Source organism: Lolium perenne, chromosome 2, assembly GCF_019359855.2.
Source record: "Lolium perenne isolate Kyuss_39 chromosome 2, Kyuss_2.0, whole genome shotgun sequence".
Classification (NCBI taxonomy): domain Eukaryota; kingdom Viridiplantae; phylum Streptophyta; class Magnoliopsida; order Poales; family Poaceae; genus Lolium; species Lolium perenne.
Genome location: NC_067245.2, coordinates 206,486,246 through 206,510,369, shown reverse-complemented (window position 1 = coordinate 206,510,369; position 24,124 = coordinate 206,486,246). Strand labels below are relative to the sequence as shown.

Genomic DNA, 24,124 nt, shown 5'->3' with positions numbered 1-24,124 from the left:
GTTCAGAAAAATTATGGAACAAAATTCTAAAAGGAGCTGATGATGAATCCTACTAACATACAAAATGTCAATTACAAATGTTTTGTTTTTTGAGCTACACTAAAATGATAAATTCTGATTTTTTATGGAGATTTGAATCACTATACTTATATCCGCACATTCGTTATTTTTGTGTAGCCTAAAATATAAATTATTTCCGTTTGGTAGTTTACTCGTTTATGCAATACAATACTGGCTACATCATAATTTATTTTTTCAGTTTTTCCAGAATTTTGAAATATAATCTTTAATTATCTTTTTAAAAAACGGATAACTGGTGCCTATGTGCCTGTCGATTAAATTAGCATTCCTCTGGGTAAACGATTCCTCGCCATGTACTCACCGTAGGCCTGCCCCATCTCCCGGCACTGCTTGCTGGACTGAATATCGGCCAACCACTCCACACCCCACAGATCTCCGGGACCACAAACTGCACGGCACACGCATCGCGATCGGCCATCACTTTCATGGATTGATTCTGGTCATGGCATCATGGGGGAGGAACGATCAGGCATGGTCCCCGCGCTGGAACGGCGGAAAGGCAAGGCCGCGTAGCAGCACTATCTCATAACGGCATCTCCAATGGAGCGATCGGGTTTTCGTCCGTCCGGGCAGTAGAAAATAGGTCTGGTACCATCTCTAGTGTGGAGACGCATAGTGATTGAGCCGTCGGTGGCGACGGAAATCTGGCCCGAATATGCGTCAGGTTTGCGTTCTGCGGACGCTGCGTGGACGCAGCGGTCGTCTATCCGGTCCTCGCACGGGCCCGCCTGGCAGGGGCACAACTGATTCGACTTCAGCGGCATTACTTGTAGAAATATTGGGCCTATACTTAGTGGCCCATACTAGATTTCAGATTTTCCTATAAATATCAAAGCCCACATAGTGGAAGCCTTGTGAGTTTGAGCCCAAGTTGGTGGCAGCTCACTAGGGAGTGGCAAGAGGTGGGAAGTTTAGTCCCACATGGAAAGTTGGGAGGAAGTTAGACCACCTTATAAGGTGGGTTGTTCCACCACTAGTGAGTGAGAATAGAAGTGCTACACGCGCGCGCTCCTCCTCCTCCTCGCTCGCTCGTCTCGACTCGACTCGACTCGACTCGACACGTCTCGACGCGCGCGCCGCGCTCATGGTGAGTGGATTGAGCCGAGACTTTCCTTACTTTTTGCAGCTCAGGAAAACGAACAGAGTCCTAGACGGACGCGTCGCAGTTAGTCGGTTCGGGTCGCTCCCGGATCGTGGGCTATCTGTAACCGACTCGAAACGTTCGTGCGACGTGGGCGTGGCCCACGTTGCCTACGGTTTCCCGAGCCTATATAATCTCTTGCCCGGCTACCGCAGAAATATACTGAATACACGAGTTAGGGTTTCCACCATCGTAGCCTACTCCATCCCGCGCGCCGACGTGCATCGGCGAACGGGAGAGCAGGTCTCCGGAACCGGAGAGGGCGAATTAGGTTTTTGGGAAGCGCTCTGCGCGACTGCTCAAGCTCTTCATCACGGGTCGCCTTCCGTCCAAGTCGGGCGGTGCTGCCTACCGTCGTCTTCAACGCCGTCTACTTCGACCTGTCGTCCCCGTCATCAACAACGTTGTCATCAACAATGTTACTGCTGCAACATCGTCTGCTGCACCTTCACCGCCACCTCCACCAGATCGGTACGTGCGACATATCTCGATCTGTTTAGCGATGGATGTTGTACTGTTTGCTTTGCTACTGTTCATGTTGATCACTGCATCTAGTATGTTCGAGTTTCACATGTTAGTAGTTACTGTCGTCATGCTTAATATTCTGGAATTAATCATGGAAATTGTGCCTAATTATCCAACAATCCAAAAACCTAATTGTAGGCAATTTCCTGAGTTAACAATGGCTGGTTTTGCTGATGCACTGAGGCCGGATAAGTTTACCGGCGTGCACTTTAAGATGTGGCAGTATATGGCCATGCTCTGGCTTACTCATCTGAAAGTGTTCGAAGTTACTGATGGTTTACCTGAAGGAACTATATCTGACCAAGATCAGAACAAGTTCAAGGAAAACAATAATCTCTTCGTCGGATGCGTTCTAAGTATTCTTGCTGATCGTCTGTGTGATGTGTACATGCACATAACAGATGGTAAAGAGCTCTGGGATGCACTGAATGCTAAGTTCGGTGCAACCGATGTGCAACGATGAATCGTACATCATGGAGAGCTTCCATGACATCAGGATGGTTAACAACCGTTCTGTAGTCGAACAAGCTCATGAGATACAGTGCATTGCGAAAGAGCTTGAACTCCTTAAGTGTGTCTTACCTGACAAGTTTGTGGCTGGATGCATCATCGCTAAGTTGCCCCCTTCATAGAGGAACTTTGCCACAACTCTCAAACACAAGAGACAGGAGATATTAGTTGAAAATCTGATAGCATCTCTTGATGTTGAGGAGAAAGCTCGGGCTAAGGATAATACTGAGAAAGGAGAGGGTCAGTCTAGCACCAACATGGTGCAGAAGAAACCCTACAGCAATAACAAAGGGAATAACAAGCCCTCCTTCAATAAGCCTATGAAGACTACAACCTTCAAGAAGAAGAAGATGATAAACAAAGCAGATCTGAGCTGCTTTACATGTGGAGAGACTGGCCACTTTTCTAAGGACTCTCCAGAGAGGGCAGACCGCAAGAAAAAGGCGAGGCAAGTCAACACGGTGACCGCTAGCAATGCTGATGGGTACGGTAATCTCTTTACTGTTCTTTCGGTATTTCAATCTCCATGTTGGTGGATTGATACAGGTGCTAATGTTCATGTGTGTGCTGACATATCCTTGTTCACTTCTTACCAGGTTGCCCGGGATTCTTCCGTCTTGATGGGGAATGGGTCACATGCTTCTGTTCGTGGTGTTGGCACGGTAGATCTGAAGTTCACTTCGGGGAAGATCGTGCAGCTGAGGAACGTGTAGCATGTCCCTACTATGAACAAGAATCTTGTTAGCGGCTCCCTTCTATGCAGAGATGGGTTTAAGGTTGTTTTAGAGTCGAATAAAGTAGTTGTTTCCAAGTTTGGACAATTTATTGGTAAAGGCTATGAGTGCGGAGGCTTGTTCCGCTTTTCGCTTTCTGATTTCAGTAATAAGTCTGTGAACCATATATGTGGCAATGTTAGTGATGATACCAGTGTTTGGCATTCTCGTTTATGTCACATTAATTTTGGTTTAATGTCTCGGCTATCCAGTTTAAGTTTAATTCCGAATTTCACCATTGCCAAAGGTTCTAAGTGCCATAGTTGTGTGCAATCAAAGCAACCTCGGAAGCCTCACAAGGCGGCCGAGGAGAGAAACTTGGCACCTCTAGAACTCATAGATTCTGATCTATGCGAGATGAATGGTGTGTTGACAAAAGATGGAAAGAGATGTTTCATGACATTGATTGATGATGCGACTATTATGTTTATTTGTTGCGAACTGAAGATGAAGCTTTACACTACTTTAAAATTTATAAGGCTGAAGTTGAAAATCAACTAGAGAGAAAGATCAAGCGTCTTAGGTCGGATCATGGTGGCGAATATTTTCCAAAAATTTTGATGAATTCTGTGAGGAACATGGCATTATTCATGAGAGGAAGCCTCCCTATTCACCCCAATCAAACGGGGTTGCCGAGAGGAAAAACCGCACGCTGACTGACTTGGTGAATTCCATGTTAGCCACTGCTGGTTTATCAAAGGCATGGTGGGGGGAGGCTTTATTGACTTCATGTCATGTCCTGAATAGAGTTCCTAACAAGAATAAAGATAAAACCCCTTACGAGGAGTGGGATGGGAGAAAACCATCACTTTCGCATTTGCGAACATGGGGATGTTTGGCGAAAGTCAATATTCCAATTACTAAGAAGCGCAAACTTGGACCAAAGACAGTGGATTGTATCTTTCTAGGTTATGCTCCTCGGAGTGTAGGATATAGATTTTTAGTAGTTCAATCCGAGGTACCTGATATGCATGTTGATACTATTATGGAATCTCGTGATGCAACATTTTTTGAGAATATGTTTCCTATGAAAGATATGCATAGCATTGCTAGAATTTCTACTGAGATAATTCCTGAGTCCAGTACATCTAATGAGTATTTTGAACAATCACATGAGAATGTTACTGAGAAGGATGACAATGAAGCTCCTAAACGGAGCAAGAGACGAAGGATTGAAAAATCCTTTGGTGATGATTTCATTGTGTACCTTGTGGATGATACTCCCACGTCCATTGCAGAGGCATATGCATCTCCAGATGCAGATGACTGGAAAGAAGCTGTCCATAACGAGATGGACTCGATCGTTCCTAATGGAACTTGGGAGCTATCAGAACGACTCCATGGATGCAAGCCTGTGGGCTGCAAATGGGTGTTCAAGAAGAAGCTAAGACCTGATGGTACTATTGAAAAGTACAAGGCGCGGCTTGTAGCGAAAGGCTACACACAGAGAGAAGGCGAAGATTACTTCGACACCTATTCACCTGTCGCTAGACTTACCACCATTCGAGTACTACTATCCATGGCTGCCTCCTATGGTCTTATCGTTCATCAAATGGACGTAAAGACAGCTTTCCTTAATGGAGAGTTGGAAGAGGAAATCTATATGGATCAGCCTGATGGGTTTGTAGTAAAAGGTGAAGAAAGAAAGGTGTGCAAGTTGCTGAAATCTTTATATGGCCTGAAACAAGCACCTAAGCAATGGCATGAGAAGTTTGACAGAACTTTAATTTCTGTAGGCTTTGTTGTCAATGAGGCTGACAAGTGTGTTTACTATCGCTATGGTGGGGGCGAAGGTGTTATACTATGTTTGTATGTGGATGATATTCTGATCTTTGGTACAAACATGAGAGTAATACACGAGGTCAAGTCTTTCTTGTCAAAGAGTTTTGATATGAAAGATCTGGGAGAAGCTGATGTGATTCTGAACATCAAGCTGATTAAGAACGAGAGTGGGATTACTCTAACGCAATCCCATTATGTTGAGAAGATCTTGAGCCGGTTCGGCTATATTGATAGCAAGTCTTCTCCAACACCTTATGATCCCAGTGTGACACTACGCAAGAACCGGAGGATTGCCATAGATCAATTGAGATATTCTCAGATCGTTGGCTCACTCATGTACTTAGCGAGCGCAACTAGACCCGACATCTCTTTTGCTGTTAGCAAGTTGAGTAGGTTCATGTCAAACCCGGGTACTGATCATTGGCATGCACTTGATAGGGTCATGCGCTACCTATGTGGTACAATGAGTTATGAGATTCACTATTCAGGGCACCCAGCTGTGCTTGAAGGATATAGTGATTCAAATTGGATCTCTGATGTAGCTGATCTCTACGCCACTAGCGGGTATGTATTTACCTTTGGAGGTGGCGCAGTGTCATGGAGATCTTGTAAGAAAACCATATTGACGAGGTCAACTATGGAAGCAGAACTTACTGCTTTGGACACAACCACTGTTGAATCAGAATGGTTGCGTGAGCTCTTGATGGACTTGCCTGTGGTTGAAAATCCTGTTCCGGCAATCCTTTTGAACTGTGACAATCAAACTGTAATTGTCAAAGTGAACAATTCTAAGGATAACGCGAAGTCATCAAGACACATCAAGAGACGTTTGAAGTCTGTCAGTAAATTGCGAAACTCCGGAGTAATAACTGTTACATATATTCAAACAGACAAAAACCTGGCAGATCCCTTTACAAAGGGACTATCACGTAATGTGATAGAAAGTGCATCGAGGGAGATGGGTTTGAGACCCGTTGATGTTACACCATAGTGGTAACCCAACCTTTGTGATCGGAGATCCCGTGAATTAGGACCTGGGAAGAACAAACTAGTGGTTTAATTGAGGAGAGTATTATGTAACCCTCTCTATGTGAAGATGCACAACTCTCAATTGCTGTAAGGCAGGTTGGCAACAAGCCTTAATGTGTTTATGTTGGCTATATTAGCAAAGATGCTGTCCTACAGAGCATTCTTGAAATAACACACCTATATGAGTCCGATTGTTAAACGTCGCAATCTATGAGATTTTGGGTGATCTCTAGTAAACTCATGAAGAGACCACGAAGTATGACGCATATGCTTCACCCGCGGGGTAGGCTACTGGCAGCCATGTACTGATCATGACTTTGAGTGAAACCCTGTTCACACAAAACTTGCAATTCAAGGCTTAGTCCATTGTTCAAGTGTGAATGGATGTAGCTTAAGGTTCTAGGCGGAAGTTCAACTTAACAGTCTCCGCTGAAACACTGGTATATAAACAAGCAGCGAGTATTGGTAAATCTCTAAATGGGGATTTGAGATCTGGTGGGGGATTGTTGAAATATTGGGCCTACACTTAGTGGCCCATACTAGATTTCAGATTTTCCTATAAATCTCAAAGCCCACATAGTGGAAGCCTTGTGAGTTTGAGCCCAAGTTGGTGGTAGCTCACTAGGGAGTGGCAAGAGGTGGGAAGTTTAGTCCCACATGGAAAGTTGGGAGGAAGTTAGACCACCTTATAAGGTGGGTTATTCCACCACTAGTAAGTGAGTGAGAATAGGAGTGCTACACGCGCGCGCTCCTCCTCCTCCTCGCTCGCTCGTCTCGACTTGACTTGACACGTCACGACGCGCGCGCCGCGCTCGTGGTGAGTGGATTGAACCTCGAGCCGAGACTTTCCTTACTTTTTGCAGCTCAGGAAAATGAACAGAGTCCTAGACGGACGCGTCGCAGTTAGTCGGTTCGGGTCGCTCCCGGATCGTGGGCTATCTGTAACCGACTCGAAACGTTCGTGCGACGTGGGCGTGGCCCACGTTGCCTAGGGTTTCCCGAGCCTATATAATCTCTTGCCCGGCTGCCGCAGAAATATATTGAATACACGAGTTAGGGTTTCCACCTCTCTCTGCTTGCGCCGCCATCGTAGCCTACTCCATCCCGCGCGCCGACGTGCATCGGCGAACGGGAGAGCAGGTCTCCGGAACCGCTCGTCCTTGCGATCCTGTACGGGAGAGGGCGAATTAGGTTTTTGGGAAGCGCTCTGCGCGACTGCTCAAGCTCTTCATCACGGGTCGCCTTCCGTCCAAGTCGGGCGGTGCTGCCTACCGTCGTCTTCAACGCCGTCTACTTCGACCCGTCGTCCCCGTCATCAACAACGTTGTCATCAACAACGTTACTGCTGCAACATCGTCTGCTGCACCTTCACCGCCACCTTCACCAGATCGGTACGTGCGACATATCTCGATCTGTTTAGCGATGGATGTTGTACTGTTTGCTTTGCTACTGTTCATGTTGATCACTGCATCTAGTATGTTCGAGTTTCACATGTTAGTAGTTACTGTCGTCATGCTTAATATTCTGGAATTAATCATGGAAATTGTGCCTAATTATCCAACATTACTTACGGGCGACGCGCTGCATTCTTTTCAGGGCCGCGTTAATGGCGTGCTTCGGCTTTCGCGAGCGTGCGCAGCTGGGCGGCGTCGCAGTGGCAGGACATTGAAGGCGAGATGACATTCGAGCCTCTTAAAGGGACGCTGTCGGCGCCCATTTCCCCGACCACACCATTGCCAGAGCCCACACTATCCACTCGACCGAAGCAATGGGGAAGAAATGCTGGCCGTTCTGCAAGACCAAGAACGACCACGAGGCTAGCGGCTCGCGGTCCGGGAAGAAGCCACGGGTCGGGCGGTACGTCCGCGTCGAGCTCGCACGCCGGCTTTCCGAGGAGAACCGGCCGATACCATGGCCGGACGCAAACCTACCTGGAGGGGGCTGGTACCTCAACTCGAGGCGCGTGCCGATCCCCCCCCGCTCGTGGCGCGCGAGGGCCGAGATCGGCGGGACGAGGTGCACCACCGCCGAGCGATCTTGCTATCCGGGAAGATCAGGCGTACACGCTCAACTCCTACAACTGGATCTCTTTCGGGACGTGGGAGTTCGACGTGCGCCGCCGCGCTGAATACCTCAGTGACCAGGAGGACGCGGACGAGAACGCCACGGAAGAAAAAGAGAACGACCAGGAGGACGCGGACGAGAACGCGGACGAGGACGCGGACATGGCAGAGTACGACCACGACGACGGCGGGCCGGCGTGGGATCCGAAAACCCATCCGCCGAACATTACCGATGAGGAGGCCATTGCCATGGCACTGGCCAACAGCGAGCTCAACGAACTCGCTTTGTGGGACGGGCTCGCAATCCAGCTCCGCGAGTTCGCGCTCGCGCAAGGGAGGCCCGCGACTCCTCCGGCCACGCCGACGCGTTCCAACGATCGCGCTCCGGCTGCTGCTCCGGGCTGGAATCCCTAGCCACCTTTACCACAGCCTCCTGCGCAGGCGACGGCCTGGCCGCAGTTACCGCAGCCTGCCCTACCTCCTCCACCGCCGGCGTACTAGCTTCCATGGCCATCGCCGGAGTTCATCGACCTCGTCAGCGACGACGACCAGTAGGCACTACCGACTTTTACCACGCCATATCAAATGGCACTATCCACATGTTTTCTTATCTAGAGGGTAAAAACATTTTCAGATATCGAAGATCTTTACAAATTAGCCAACCTAAATGATGTGATCTAGCTGTCTTGAAACCAAAACGGTTAAATCATTTCAGTCTAGCCAGTCCAATTGTCATGTCATGTACTTTAGTTAAGCCATCACTTAGAGCATCTCCAGTCGCGTCCCCCAAACCGTCCCCCAAAGGGATTTGGGGCGCGCCGGACAGAAAATGCGTTCCAGCCGCGTCCCCCAAAGCCCTTTTTTGTCCGGCGCGCCCCTATACGGTGTCCGGCGCCCCGAGCCCGTCCCTGTCCCACAGGGGACGGTCCGGGGACGCCGGACACAACGAAAAGCGAGGCCAACCGACGCGGGGCCGATCCGTCAGCGGCACAGGGAAAATTCGTCTCACACTCCCGCCAAATCCCGCCGCTCCCGCCAAATCGCGCCTATACCGCCGCGCACAGGCCTCCCAAAACATATCCCGCCGCCGATTCATTTCTCCTATCCCGCCGATTTCTTTCTCCCTCCCGCCGTCCACCCGCCGCCGCAGGGACGACATGTCCCTGCTGAGAACGTCGACAGAGGGAATGTCTCCCCGGACGCGAGCGGCGCACAACTTCTTCAAAGGCCAGATCCTCGACGACATCGAAGCCAAAATGGCGGCGGCGGACGCGGCGGCCCTGGCAGCGGCATCGGCATCGGCGGCATTGGCAACAAGAAGAAGAGCAGTCGACGCGTCTTCTCTTGCTACACTGCGCGTCGGCCTCCGCGTCGGCGACGGAGCGACGCACCATGCACGTGAACAGCAGATCGCGACGAGGTCGTCGTGCTCGACGAACTGCGTCGACTCAGGACACGACGCCGTCGACCAACCCCTTCCCCTTCTTCTAATTTGCATGCACCACCTGCAGCAATATGATCGCGCGCCCAGTACTTTGATCGATCGCCGCTACTCTGATCGCGACGAATCGGCGGGAACGATCTCTTTTGAATGCATCTATTTGAATTTCTGATTGGGGGCGGCGTTTGGGGGACGCGGCTGGGGAGCGACGTCCCCCAAACGCGGCACGAACGAAACACGTCCCCCAAACGCTCGATCCGGTGCGGTTTGGGGGACGGTTTGGGGACGCGACTGGAGATGCTCTTAGAATTTTTGGGAGGAGCCAAAAATGGTCTAAATTTTGGGAAAAAGCCATTCAGTCCAAGAACTCTTAGCTAGGCTGCCATGGTCCAGAAATTAAGAAAGATTTGTCCTCGGAAATTAATTACGCGCAGCACACGGACGTACCAGTCCGGCTCACTGCTCACATGACACGGGATAGTGCAGCCCGTACGTGCCGACAGCGTCATGACCCGCCGGATGGATCTGTGTCATGCATGTGCTCGCGAGCGCGGTGGTACATGTACATCGCCGTTGCCGTTGCGTCGTCTCGCCATCCGTTGCGACCCAACACTCCTTCGTCTTAATTTCCTATCGCTTTTCTTGATTAGGAATGGCTCGTGCCACTAGTACTCCCTCTGGTCTCTTTTAATTGATTCAGATTTAGCACAACTTTATACTAAATCTGAGTCAATTAAATAGGACCGTAGGAGTACTTTAGTACTGTGCCAGTGTCAACTGTAACAGCGCCAGTTTCTGTCGTAACAACGCAGGACCAAGCAGGCAGCATCACATCGAGGACCAGCGGTGCAGATACATGTCATGATCGATCCATCGCCTTCATTGCTCCCGAGTCACGGGTGACACCCACATTTACCGTACCGAGTTGGAGTTCTCGAATGCAAATGTAGCAGCTGATTTTGATAGCAGGCAGGTAAAGCGAAAATTCTAAACGGAGGCCAAGCTACATGTAGCTTTTTATTTGCAAACACTTAAATTCGTGTTTCAAAGTTTTAAAATCTTTGAAAGAAAATTGTAGAGATAGCCAATGATGTATAGTGTAAAATCTCAATACAAACTGCTTCATATTCTAGGCTACACAAAAATGACAAATTTTGACAAATTTTATAGTGAATAGTACACATTTAATGCTATAAAATTTCTCACGTTTTGTCAATTTCGCGCAGCCTAGAATACAAATTAGTTTGTATTGAGATTTTACACCATACTAGCATTCATCATTGATTACCTCTAGAATATTTCATCGGATTTTTTTGACACTTTGAAGTACGAATTTTGAGTGTTCGAAAATAAAGAGCTACATGTAGCTCAGCCTCTAAAAGACCACACTCTAAAGTAAAAGTTCTATTTTCACAGGCGTGTATGTTCATCAGCTACGCACTCAATTTCTCATCGTTGTTAAATCAGTCGACGGTCAGGCTCGTGGACGGAGTATGCATATTTCAGTTTCTAAAGCCAGCTTAGAAATAAAAACGCCCTGTTTTCATGTGGAACGACTTATCGGTTGTAAGCAAGAAAGACATGCTACTCCTTCCTTCTCGATCATAGGACCTGCGCGTATTGCGCAGGTTAATACAAAACACGCTGATCTCCTGCGCGTACTCGAAAAAAAATATAACATAATTTATACAATATGAAAAAATACACTATTAAAAATGACATTCAAAGTTTCTAATACTAATACATTTTTTTATAACTAACTACCTAGAAAATATAACATCTAGCTGGTCAAAGCAGATGGGTAGAGGGTGTGAGCTTCAATTATTCCTTGCACATAAACAAATTAGACAGTTTTTTTTTTCAAGATCTAGCATAAAATATGGTTACACGTAGTACCAAAAGAGATCACTCATTTGTTCTCTTGAAGGTTTCAACTCCTCAGACCTGAGATCTCCTATACTACGTGCCTTCAGATTCTTGTTTGATGACTTGGAGAAATCTATTCAATATCAGTGTGTCCCCATGAGGTGGCAAAATTATTGAAGTGGTAGCTATAGGCCCTGTGCTCCAGCCCTCGGTTCCTTTGTGCTTTGTCCACGTAACCAGCTCAATCTGCCATGTATACGAAGAATTTTGAATGCGTTAGTGATCCAATCACTCTCAATTACTCGGATACATCATTGTTGACGCTTAATTTTTTGCATTTTAGCGTCTGAAAATATCTGCGCGAGTCCGTTTGAGTCGGTCGAAATGGTCGCGTTCGTTTGTATCAGGGTGGCTCCAGCGTCACGACGCAATTTTTGGTCGAATCATTTTTTATAACATCAAAACATAATTTACATAGTTGAACACATGAAAATAAACCTTAAACGCATGCGCCTACTGCTTCTCCTCGTCGTTGTCGAGCACGATGAGCTCCGGTACCACCCACAGCTAGTTGGGAACCGGCGGAAAACGCCGGGTGCGCCGACGGTGCTGGAGGTGGAGGCGCCCAGGACTGTGGCTGTGGCGGAGGTGGAGGCGCCCAGGGTTGTGGCGGAGGTGGAGGCGCCCAGGGATGTGGTGGCGGTAGAGGCGCCCAGGGGTTGTACGGCGGCGGTTGTGGCGTGGCCGTGTCCTGTAGCGCCAGTCGTAGGGTTTCATCCTCCGACAGGCCCGGCGGCATGAAGCCGGTGGCGTACCGGGGCAACGGCAGCTGCACAGGTCGGTTGTTCTCTGAGACGAGGACGCCGAGCTTCGCGATCTCGCGTCATGTTGTCCGGGTACTCAAACTTGCGGCCCTCCGCCATGGCCAGCTGCCATTCCTAGAAGACTAGTCGTCGATGTCGTCCTTGACCTCCTCGTTGTGGTACGCCAGCGCCTCAATGTAGTCGTCTTCATCATCGTAGTCGTCGTCGTCGTACCTGGTGCGCATGCATCGACGCCTGCTATCTTCGAGGACGAGGCGGCGATGCACGGTCGAAGGGAAAGTCACTGTCGCCCATGAAGCCTGCCCTCCTCCTCCGATCCCTCTCGGGCACGAGATACGTGCGCCATCTATCGGAGTCGATGGCTTAGGCCGGATCGGCGCGGAGGTCCGGCGGCAAGTGCCGCCTCCTTCGCCGGATCTCGGCGGTCCTATCTGGCTCGCGTGCACACACGGGAGGGACGGGCACCCGGCGGTAGCTGAGTGCTGACCGCGGAAGCGATGCCCTCGATACAGGCTCGCTGCCAGGCGGGCCTGGTGGAGACACGAGCGGACACTTTACGCGTCCGCGCAGCGTCCGCCACGACGCATTACAGACGCAAATATGCGTCAGATTTGCGTCGCCATGGACAGCCCGATCACGATGCGTCGCGCCCGCTGGAGATGGTTTCAGATGCATTTTTTAGCATCCGTTTACGTCCGCCGTTGAAGATATCCTAAGAGCTAATTAGCTGAGCTGCCGTAGCGCCCGTACACGTGCGTACGTCGCCTTCTAGTTGAACAAGAGCGAAAGGTCACGGCACGCGAGCCTACCACTCTCGAGAGATCCAATCACGTACTAGTACGGGCCATCTCTTTAGGTCTGAGACAATGGATTGATAGTGCTAACTGCTAAGTCTAGTAGCTAGCTAGATTAGGCGCTTGAACTTTCAGGTATCAGCAACATCACCTACTCCCTCCCTCTATAAAATGTGTATATGCGGGCATTTTAAGATAAATTATAAAGTGGAGTAAAAATGCATTGGAAAGATGCATCTTATAGTCGAGTCGAGACAAGCGAGCGAGGAGGAGGAGTGCGCGTGTACCACTTCTCTTCTCACCCACTAGTAGTGGAACAACCCACCTTATAAGGTGGTCTAACTTCCTCTCAACTTTCCATGTGAGACTAAACTTCTCACATTTTTCCACTCCCTAATAAGCTGGCACCAACTTGATCTTAAACTCACATGAGCTGCCACTAAGTGATCTTTAAAATTTATAGAAAAATCTGAAATCTAATATGGACCACTATATTTTAATCAAAGGGTTAAAGAAATTTGCCAGGCCATTCAGACCAGAGCATGCATCTGCATCATGCACTTTCTTCTTCTTAAACCAAGTAAATCATTTTTGTATAGATACGGGTATATTCATATACCTAGATAAAAAGTTAATTAGAAAAACCGGATCTGCAGCCCATGACAAGTTCTGACATACGCGGGGTACATACGGCTGCTTGATGTCAACTTCACAACAATGGCCTACGCAAAGTCGTGGCACGGCTTAGAGATAGACTAGAATTCTAGAATCATCATATATTCCAAGTCATAACCTCTTTGCTCTTCAAGTCTTGTACTCTCTCTCTCATCATATATATATATATATACGCCACGAGGATCATCAAAATGAACACGAAACAATTAGGATTCTATAATTTTCACAGTGTCATGTCGATATATACATAGGAATTGATGACTGATGTGCATGACTAGCTGCTACTCCCTATGTATTATACTACTCCACATATATGATTTGGTTAAAGCCAAATTATGACACGTTTAACTAGTTATATATAAAAATTATTATTATTTAGAAAATAAAAATAAAATTATATATTGTTTAACCCTATGTAGTTACATTTGACTATGCATATACTGATAATTAATTGTTGATAGTTGGTTAAAGATTGTAAAGCTTAATTTTTACCAACGTTTATACTCCTTCCGTCCCATGAAACATGTCTTAGATCTGTCTAAATTTGATTGCATCTACTATTTAGTGTCTGCATATATCTAAATTTAGACAAATTCAATGGATTTTTCAATCGTACGGAGGGAGTATGTGGAACAATTAATATGATAACGGAGGAAGTACTGTAGGTGAGTGAGAGGACGAAAGTTGCGGTACCTCGGAGCAAGCTGTCTTGCCTTGCATGGCCAATCGCTGGCAGTGTGGCTGGCTTTGGGATGGCACGCGTTGATGGATCGATGCATTGTGACGACAAAATCTCGTGTACGTTTTGGGTGATTGAAGGAGCTGGCTAGGGGCGAGTGATCGCCATATGTATGCCGCGATGGACGCGCGCATGCATGTGGCCGATCGAGGTGTCAATCACGTTCGCACTTTTTGGCGTCCGGTCCGATCTGCACCGCGTCCGTTAAAATACGCGCCGACTAAATCTGCCCCATGTCGTCCATATATTTAGCCTCCCAAAGTTCCGTTCGGCGCTGCGACGTCGCGTGGCTAGCTTCGATGTCATCGATCATGCGGTCACGACTCACGACTGCGTTTGGTTAGTGCACCCGTGGGCCGTGGATGGTTACCTCGAAAGGAGCCAACCTACGACGTATCATGGTTTGTTGGGACGTAGGTGGCGATGCGTGCAGATCGATCGATCGGTGTGCCCGGCCGCGCGCGCAAGTTTGGCGTCAACCTCATGCTTAATTTGTCGGTGTCTTTGTTATCTCGTGCTCATCCTGCGTATGTGATCGAGTCATATCTTCACTAGGATTTGTACTCACAATGCTTAGCTATCTGCATGTCGTCACTTACCACACGATTTTAATTACACGAAGCGCTACGGAAGACTGGCTGACTGGAAGAGGCTTACAACCAGTCCACAGTTTTTCATTTCCTTTATCATTTCGGCATCCTGCTGTCTCGTCCCAGTCCCACTGCCTCGTTCCTTCACCTGCAGACTATGTAATCTACTATACGACGACTAATACGATTCGGTTTATACTTACAAGCTGTGGCCCTGCACTGCTATGAAGACGACGATTGTAGGTAGGGCCTACGACGATATCTCACTGGCCTGCTATCGTCGTTTGGACCATTCTTCTCTGTCCTATCGACCTATCTTTTGAGAAAGCGAAAGAGAACGATATAGACGAGACGGCCATGCATGGCGCTGGGGGCTAAACATGTGGTCAACAACGGAAACCGTACGCTCTTATGGTTGGACAGATGGATAGGTAATCAGCCACTCAAAGATAGGTTCCCAGGGCTTTATAACATCTGCCTCTCACAAATGAGCTCAGTGGCTCAAGTGTGTGGAGGCGATAACCAGCTGAGGTTTAGGAGGATCTTTGGATCAGGCTGGATTGAGGGACTAGCAGCAAATCTTGAACATTATAGAGAATACCAACTTGTCACACGGGCATGACAAGGTTGTGTGGGTGCTGGACCAATCGGGCATATATTCGGTGGGTTCTATGTATGCCAGAATGTCCCAGAGAGCGTCCATTGCCCACTTCAAGGATGTGTAGGCGGCACGGGTGCCGCTTAAAATCAAAATCTTCTCTTGGCAAATGGCCCTAGATCATCTCCCTCCGAGTTTAAATGTGGCTGCCAAGAGAGGTCCGGCAAATGGACGTTGTGCGGTTTGTGGTGTGGAAGAGGATGCTGCCCGTATCTTTTTCTCTCGCTCGCTGGCTAAATTCGCTTGGAGTGTCGTGTGTCAGCTGCTAGGGTGCAGCTGGTGACCGGCAACCTTTGCCCAGTTCTTTGAGATCGTGTCTAGCTTTTCTGGTAGATTTAGACGCATCGTTCGGACGCTTTTTATTGTGCAATCTTGGGCCCTATGGCTGTTTCGTAGTTGGCTATTGAATCAAAGGTCATGTGATAGCCGGCTGATGTTATTTTCAAAATCATGTTTTTTCTGCAGCTCTGGCTTCCGCTTGCAAGACCCCTGGACCACGGCTGGATAAGAAGGGTGATTCACGTGCGCAAGCTTCTTCACTCCACAAGCTCGGCACATGATGGATTGTCTCCCTTCGCCCTGTCGTCGGAGCCTCGTTTAGGCTTGTACTATTCTCCTTTCGGCTTGTCGTTGGGGAGGCCGATCCCTATCTATCTTTACTTTTGCGAAGCTATATGCCGCAACACTTGTGAACTCGTTGTGTTAAACCTAACGGCTTTATTAATTTAAAGTCGGGCAGCTACCGCCTTTTATCTAAAAAAACATTATTAACATATGATGCTTGATCATTGATGTTCTTCAAGCAAAAATTGATAATTCCTCTGATTCATATTACTTGATGCTAATATAGATGTATCTAGACATATTTTAGTTACATATACATCTATTTTAATAGCAAGTAATATATGAATAAGAGGGAGTACTAATTATCAGGTGGATTCCTTCAAACTTTCGAAAGTACATAAATTTTGCCTTTGATTGTTGGAGAGGTAGGGAGACACAATTCTATTTGGTGGCATAATTGTCAATATAATTTGATTGGCTTCTCACTTTAGCTTTCTTCTGTGTAGAAAATTAATGTGTTATGTCCGGTGGAAGGATCACATGAGATCTATATCTATACCTATATCGATGCTGACCCCTTTTGCTAAGAGCATCACTAGTAGTACCCCTAAACCCTCAAACCCTCAAAAATACCTGCTTTTTTACAGTTTGCGAAAGAAAAAAACGCGTAGACTAGAACCCCTAAACCCTCAAACCCTCAAAAAAATTTAGAGGTCCAACCCTCAAATACGATTTCAACGTGTAGAAGTGAGGGTTGGGGAGGCCGAACTGCACCCAACCCGCACTCCTTCTTCTCGTCGCGCGGGAGGGAAATTTTCCATTCCCAACCTCCCGCCCCGCGCCGCCGGCAGCCGCGATTCCGGCCGCCGCCCGCCTCCCCTCGACTCCTGCTGGCCACCGTGAGCTCCCCCGCCCGCGGATCCGCGCCTCGCCGCCCCGTGTCATCCCCGCCGCCCGCCGACAGCGCCGCCGCCGTCGTCGGCCACGCGCTCGCCTCCCCGCCGCCCGCCGCCCCGCGTCGTCCCTAGCCGCCCGCCCTCCCGCCTCCGCGTCGCCTCCCGCCGCCGGGGAGTTGCCTCGCCCCGGCCCTCCCGCCACCGCACCCCGACCGGCCCCGCCCCAACCGGCCGCCGCTCACCCCGGTATGCCCCTTTTTGTTTTATTTTTGTTTTATTTTTTCTTTTAGATTCATTGTTGGAAACTCATATACTATTAGTTTTTGTTGTATTATGTAGACGGACACCGACGATACGACATCATTGTCCGATGATTCCGGTTGGTCTTCGTCGGATGATTCGGATATTGAGGAGTTGCTTCAAGACGACGATGTCGAGATGATGAGCCTCCTCATCGACGTGCAATAGTTTGAAGACCGCAAGAAACTGATGGATCAGAGGAGAGGGTCGAAGATGGGGCGAGTCACCATCTACCGGAACCGCGCTCTCGGCCACGAGCAATTGATGCACGACTACTTCGCGGAGGTACCGACATACCCACCACGCCTCTTCCGGAGAAGGTACCGAATGCGCCGTAGTTTGTTCGTGAAGATTGTCACCGATTGTGCAGCCGCCTCAGATTACTTCAAGCGTCGTAGATCCGCCGCCGGTATCATGGGGTTTAGTGGCTACCAAAAGATATCGGCGGCAATGCGGGTGCTCGCCTATGGCATACCCGCGGACTACACTGACGAGTATCTTCGCATTGGACAATATACAACCACGGAGTCCGTCCGTAGGTTTGCAAAATTGGTCATCCGGTTGTATGGTGATGTGTATCTTCGAGCACCCAACGAGGAAGATACAAAGAGATTAATGGAGATGAATGAAAAAAGGGGATGGCTGGGGATGCTTGGTAGTCTTGATTGCATGCATTGGACATGGAAAAGTTGTCCAAAGACATGGCAAGGCAAGTATTGCGGTAAAAGCCGTGATGCAACCATTGTGCTTGAGGCCGTGGCATCGGAGGACACATGGATTTGGCATGCATTTTTTGGTTTGCCGGGCACACTCAATGATATCAATGTGCTCAATAGGTCTCCTTTGTTTGCAAGATTAGTTTCCGGGGATGCTCCTACTTGCAACTACAAGGTCATGAACAATGAGTACTCAATGGGATACTATCTCACCGATGGCATTTATCCTGAGTGGGCAACTCTTGTGAAGTCCATCAAAGAGAAAAATGGGGTGCCATTAACCAAAAAAGAGGCTCTTTTCACCAAGGCACAAGAGGCTGCACGCAAGGATATTGAGAGAGCTTTCGGTGTTTTGCAAGCAAGGTTTGCCATAGTTCGGGGTCCAGCTCGTTTTTGGGACAAAAAAACCTTGGAGAACATCATGAAATGTTGTGTGATTCTACACAACATGATCCTCGAGGATGAGAGAGGGTTAAACCTGCCTTGTTTCTATGACAATGTGGGTACCCGTGTGCAACCGGAAAGAAACCGTTCTCGCGTACAAGCTTTTCTTGAAGCACATCGTCAGATTGAGAATGAAAAGACTCATGCCCAGCTCCAGGATGATCTAGTAGAGCACCACTGGCAGTTGGATGGGCGGCGCCAAGGCCAATGATCTACCATTGTTTTACTTTTCTATGTCCTATTTGATTCGAAATATTATTGTTATTTGCAAAAACATTGTTGTAATAACTTGAATGATTTTATTATGTGCTTGAAAGTACTATTCGGTGTTGTAATAATAATTAGAATGATTATTGTTTCTTTCAAACTGTTATTGAGATGATGAAATTTGTGATATGTCATATGACAGTTTCAAGGGTTGGGGCTTATAAGGGTTGGGTTTGAGGGTTCTAGTCTTTGCCCCAGTTTTTCAACCTGTAAACGTGCCAAAAAATACCCATTCTAAACCCTTAAAATGGTTTGAGGGTTTGAGGGTTTAGGAGTACTACCGATGCTCTAAAATCTTACGTAGTAGCAGTTTGGGAACTGTTCATGGTAACATTTCATCCAATCAGAACTTGACACGGCAGGGATGGTCACTGTAGATAGGCTCCTCAAACCCTGTAGATCCATATGGATTGCCCTGCCTATCCCTCAGCTACGGGCTCGTAGTTATATATGAGTTTCCCATTGTAAAAATTAATCAACACACTAAATTACATAGCTTTGGATTTGAATGGACTTATCGAATATCATCACATGCAAAAAAACAAAGCACATATAGTCATTCATAAGTTGTGTTTATGGCAACATAAACTGTCGCCCACAAAGTAAAAATGATTAAATTTGTCTCCCACACAAGTTATATGTTATTTACCGTGATATTTATGCTGACTATTGAACTGTGATAATTATAATCTCTAATCTCGTAATGCAAGTTTTTATAGACCCATAAAATGTAATTAGACATATTCAGAAGTTGTCCTCGCATTTTACCGTAGCTTTTCTGAAGTTACCATCGACACTATTCATCAACATGGTACTGTTCAGTCTGTCATGAAAAGTAGCAGGAGGGCTGTGAGGCCGTCATTTCGTTCTAGTGGTAGATCTATCTATTTCTCGACGAACCAACCAAGCAAGCAATGGCTACCCGACGCCAGGATGCGATTGTTGCGGACTATGATGTCGCCATCGTTGGCGCGGGTATCTCCGGCATCAATTTCGCGTACAGGCTGCAGGAGCGCAACCCGGAGCTGAGCTACTGCATCCTCGATGGGCGGCACCAGGTGGGCGGGACGTGGAGCCTGTTCCAGTACCCAGGCGTCCGGTCGGATTCCGACCTGTACACGTTCGGCTTCCCATGGCGGCCGTGGGAGGAGAAGCAGCCCATCGCCCGCGGCTCGCTCATCCTCAAGTACCTCGAGGCATCCGCCGCTGAGGCGGGCATCGACAACAAGATCAAGTTCAACCATCGGGTCAACAGCATGGACTGGTCCTCGGCATCCTCGACCTGGACGCTCAAGGTGACGGCCGGCGCCGGCGTCGTCTCCATGCGCGTCCGGTTCGTGCTGCTCGGCACGGGATACTACGACTACGACGAGCCGCTCGAGGCCTGCATCCCCGGAATAGACAGGTTCCGGGGCGCCGTCGTCCACCCCCAGTTCTGGCCCCGGGACCTGGACTACACCGGCAAGAACGTCGTCGTCATCGGGTCCGGCGCCACCGCCGTCACGCTGCTCCCCAGCATGGCCGACAAGGCCGCGCACACGACCATGCTGCAGCGGTCGCCCACGTACATCCTCGCCCTGCCCGAAAACGACCCTCTCGACAGGGCCGCCCGGCTCTTGCTCCCCGGCGCGCTGGCCAGGCGACTGATTCGCTTCAAGTGGATCCTGTCGGCATTTCTTCTCGCAACCCTGTGCCGGTGGTTCCCGCGGCTCGTCCGCGCCGTCATCCTCTGGCGGACGTCGCGCGAGCTACCGAGCGGCACCGGAATGAAGCCTCACTTCACCCCGAGGTACAACCCCTGGGAGCAGCGCATGTGTATCAGCCCGGGCGGCGACTTCTTCCGGTGCCTGCGCGCCGGCAAGGCCAGCGTGGAGACGGGCGTCATTGAGCAAGTAACAGAGAACACCATCAGGCTCGAGTCCGGCCGGGAACTACACCCAGACATCATCGTCACCGCCACGGGGTTGAAGGTCCAGCTCGCGGGGGGCATCGACGTCTCTCTCGACGGCAGGCCCGTCCACATGCTCGACTGCTACTCGTGGAAGGGATGCATGCTCGAGAACCTGCCCAACCTGTTCTATTTCATGGGATACGTCAACGCGAGCTGGACGCTCGGCGCCGACGCCACCGCCCAGCTCGTCTGCCGCCTTCTGAACAGGATCACGAGCGACGGCTTTGCGCACATAGTACCCCGGCTGAGCGAGGCGGAAAAGAGCACCATGTCCGAGCTTCCCTTTCTGCCTCTCAACTCAACCTACGTGCACAAGGGCAAGAATGTCTTTCCCAAGGTGGGCAACATCAACCCATGGCTTCCGCGATCATACTATTGGAAGGATCTCGCCAATGCATGGTGGGGAGACGTGCAAAGCGGGTTAGAATGGTCAAGATAGTTTTTTCATCATTAGGCATTACTCTTTATCCATGCAAGTGCCGGGATAGGTGGGTAGCTAGGCTATGAGCTATCAGTCCCTCGTGTGATATGGCGTGTGTTTTTTTTTCCAGCATTTCGTTGAATAACACACCATTGATTTCATTGACACACAATACTGCTTCCGAATCATAATAAGTATGAAAGATTTAGTTCTACGTTAGTATAACTTATTTTGGATCGGACGAAGTACGTACTATGTCCTTTTGTACCCGTGTAAAACACGATAAAGATGGTGAAGCTTCTATGGTCGCGTGGGTCGAAAACGTAAGAACCCGAACATAATATTATCGAGTGCCAAAAGATTCATGAATGGCGGCTGTTACTTGAAAAGTTGGAACAATGACTTAGCATGAGCGGTTCTGGAATGGTCAAACTGATGTGAATCGAGTAATCTATGTGGATTTGAGTCCCAAAAAATGAAAGTATGGACAATTGAAATATATAAATGCAGCATAGGAAATTGTTGGATATCTTAGGGCGCTTCCAATGCAGTATCTAAATTGTTGTATCTAAATGTTTACATGTCAGCTAGATACGATATCTAGTTTTTGTTACACAACGCGTTGTATCTATGGGTGGGTTCAAAATCTAAAATTCAAAAGATTGTCTGTGGCTAACATCCGTAGGCTGATTCAAAGAAAAGAGCTGCGCGGGAGGATGCCAGTAAAGGAAACACACACACGATCCTAAGACGCAATAACTCGCGTCGGGCTCCGTGAGAAGTCGCATCCTATTTAGGATACAGTAACCTTCTCTCTCTTTCTTAATTACCCCTCCACATCATGTACTATTCTATGTGGCAAAATAGGATACAAGTCCACGTAGGAGCATTGGGAACGCCCTTAGGCATCACTTTTCCTTTGCGGAATTGCTCCACACACGATGATTGAGGTACGAACTCTGTACGATGCTCTCCATAGTGCTAACTTTCCTTTAGGCCAATCACGCTAATTAATCCCCAGCCCAGTGCTATGTGCCCAAGTCCGAGCCTAGGCCAAACCATGATCTAGTGCCCAGTTCGTTCAATCTACAAAAAGTATATATAACATAAAATCACCACTTTAAAATGCTAATTAGCATTTCCAGTGGCCTCCCCCAAAACCTGTCCGAAAATAGCGTTGGATCGAGCGTTTAAGGGACGTCGCCGCGTGTTGCCGTTTTTGGAGCACGACTGTTTCCAGTCGCGTCACCCAAACAAAATTTTAAGAAATTCAATTTTACCGAAAACACTCAAATTCAGTCAAAATTGTTATATATTACAACATTTTGAATGAAATTCGACCAAACTTAAACATAAAATAAACTAATAGCGTCTGTGGCGGACGGAGTGGTCGTAGCACTCGAAGAAGTTATAGTCCCAGTCGGCGGGCCTGTCTTTCACCGCACCGCTGGGATCAGCTTCGCTGTCGTCGCGCGGCTGTTGGCGGAGGAGCGCTGTCACCTCATTCTCTTCCTCCTTGACCTCTGGCTTTGGGACGAGAAGAGCGGCGCGGCTACGGGTAGCCCGCAGTTGGGGCACCGGCTCGCGGACCAGAGGGTAGGCGACGGGTTAAACCCCGCACGCATGCCTCTGCGTCGCTCACGATGTTGTCCCACTTTGCGTGATGGATGATTAGTGTTTTGTGCAAAAAAAAAAACTTACCTAAAATTTCCGATTGATCTCGGTGGGAGCCTATATAGTTACTCGATGCAACCATCTGCTAACGGTTACACAAACTTCTATTTCCAGGCTACTGGGTGGCGTCATATTAGTAGGCTGCAAAATGGGCTTTTAAATTTTTGACAGTTGATACATGTCTCAACCCTATGTGATCCATGATTGTAAACTTTTAAATATTTGAAGCGTTGTAATAAATAAAAAGTTTTGTGCATCTATTGATGCAGAGGCCAGGTTTCTCCCTATTTCGAAAAGAAAAAAGAACTTCAAAAATTCTGGTTGATTTTTATCTCAAAAATATAAAATCATATAAAATAATAAATTTAGCTATAAAGTGGTGCTTTTATGCTAATAACTCATCTACAAGGTGAGGCGGTTAATTAGTCCTCTATCTCGTGCCCTTTGTGCCCATGCAAGTCGCTCCTCTCATGGAGATCACCTTACACATGTGTAGAAATGGCAGAACAGCTCAAGGCCGAGCCAAGGGCATAAGACATAGCTGCTTTTGTAAAAAAAAATGATTACCGGATCTTCTCCCAAGTTCCTAGCCCCGGCCCAAACATAAACCCAGTCAATTCTTCCTTCCGTTGCCTCGCGTGTGGGAAGCTTGCTGCCTCCTAGCGTCGTACAGGTATCGGACGAGATATGTCGTATGTATAGCAGTGCTCCTTCCTTTGCAGCATAAAAGCTAACCAAAAGTTAATGTGGTGAATGGTGCTTGTATTCTTTAATTAAGCGTCCTGCCTAGCAAAGTCTCATAGATATAACTATGGACAACCATTTCCTAATACTTGTCGAGCTCAACAAGTTAATCCTAACACAAAGAATTGTCATCATATCATTTAGTAAGCTCCACGTCCTTATTCTTCTCTAACTTATGATCTATTCTACATTGTCCCATGTGTTTAACCTTGAAGGTTGAAGTCTCTCTCATTAAGGAATAAAAATCTTTAGGTCATTGATGTGGATTTTCCATTCAGCCCCTCCTCTGAACCATCCCGGTAGAAAGTTTCAAGTGTGGGTCGGGGAGCTCTTGGATTCGATTATGGAATTGTTCGTCCATGACTATTATAGGTTAAATAGTGGGCTTGGTAATCCTTTTGATTTGTTTTGGCGGCTATAATGCTTCCAAAGCCTTTGTCTTGTCCTTGGGTGTTTTAGCGGCGTCACTAGCATAACTGATCGTTTTTGCTTCCGTACGCACCCACCACAAACAAGCCAAATCGCGAGAACACATGGACGGTTAGGATTCGTTCATACCGCTTCGGGTCTGGGGGCATGATCGTCATTTCCTGTGTACTTCGGGTTTGGCTGGGTTCGTATCAGCCCACGTACAAGCCCGTATATGACCCATACCG

General features: G+C 48.2%; 2 protein-coding genes across 2 annotated transcripts; both read left to right on the top strand.

The window, feature by feature from the left end:
- Positions 1-17,464: 17,464 nt before the first annotated feature.
- LOC127321089 (uncharacterized) lies at positions 17,465-18,842 on the top strand. Its single transcript, XM_051350127.1, has 2 exons — positions 17,465-18,330; positions 18,821-18,842. The coding sequence occupies exons 1-2, from the start codon at positions 17,465-17,467 to the stop codon at positions 18,840-18,842; spliced, it is 888 nt and encodes a 295-aa protein (XP_051206087.1).
- Positions 18,843-19,526: 684 nt separating this feature from the next.
- Positions 19,527-21,229, top strand: LOC127321095 (uncharacterized). The gene has a single exon (XM_051350131.2). It carries the CDS (start codon positions 19,593-19,595, stop codon positions 21,066-21,068), a length of 1,476 nt encoding a protein of 491 aa, XP_051206091.1. The 5' UTR covers positions 19,527-19,592; the 3' UTR covers positions 21,069-21,229.
- Positions 21,230-24,124: the final 2,895 nt, after the last annotated feature.

Coding starts and splice junctions, on each gene's coding strand:
- LOC127321089 (XM_051350127.1), top strand. CDS start 17,465: ATGGGGCGAGTCACCATCTACCGGAACCGCGCTCTCGGCCACGAGCAA. Junction 18,331..18,820: donor TTCGGTGTTTTGCAAGCAAG/GTTTGCCATAGT, acceptor GTCATATGACAG/TTTCAAGGGTTGGGGCTTAT.
- LOC127321095 (XM_051350131.2), top strand. CDS start 19,593: ATGGCTACCCGACGCCAGGATGCGATTGTTGCGGACTATGATGTCGCC.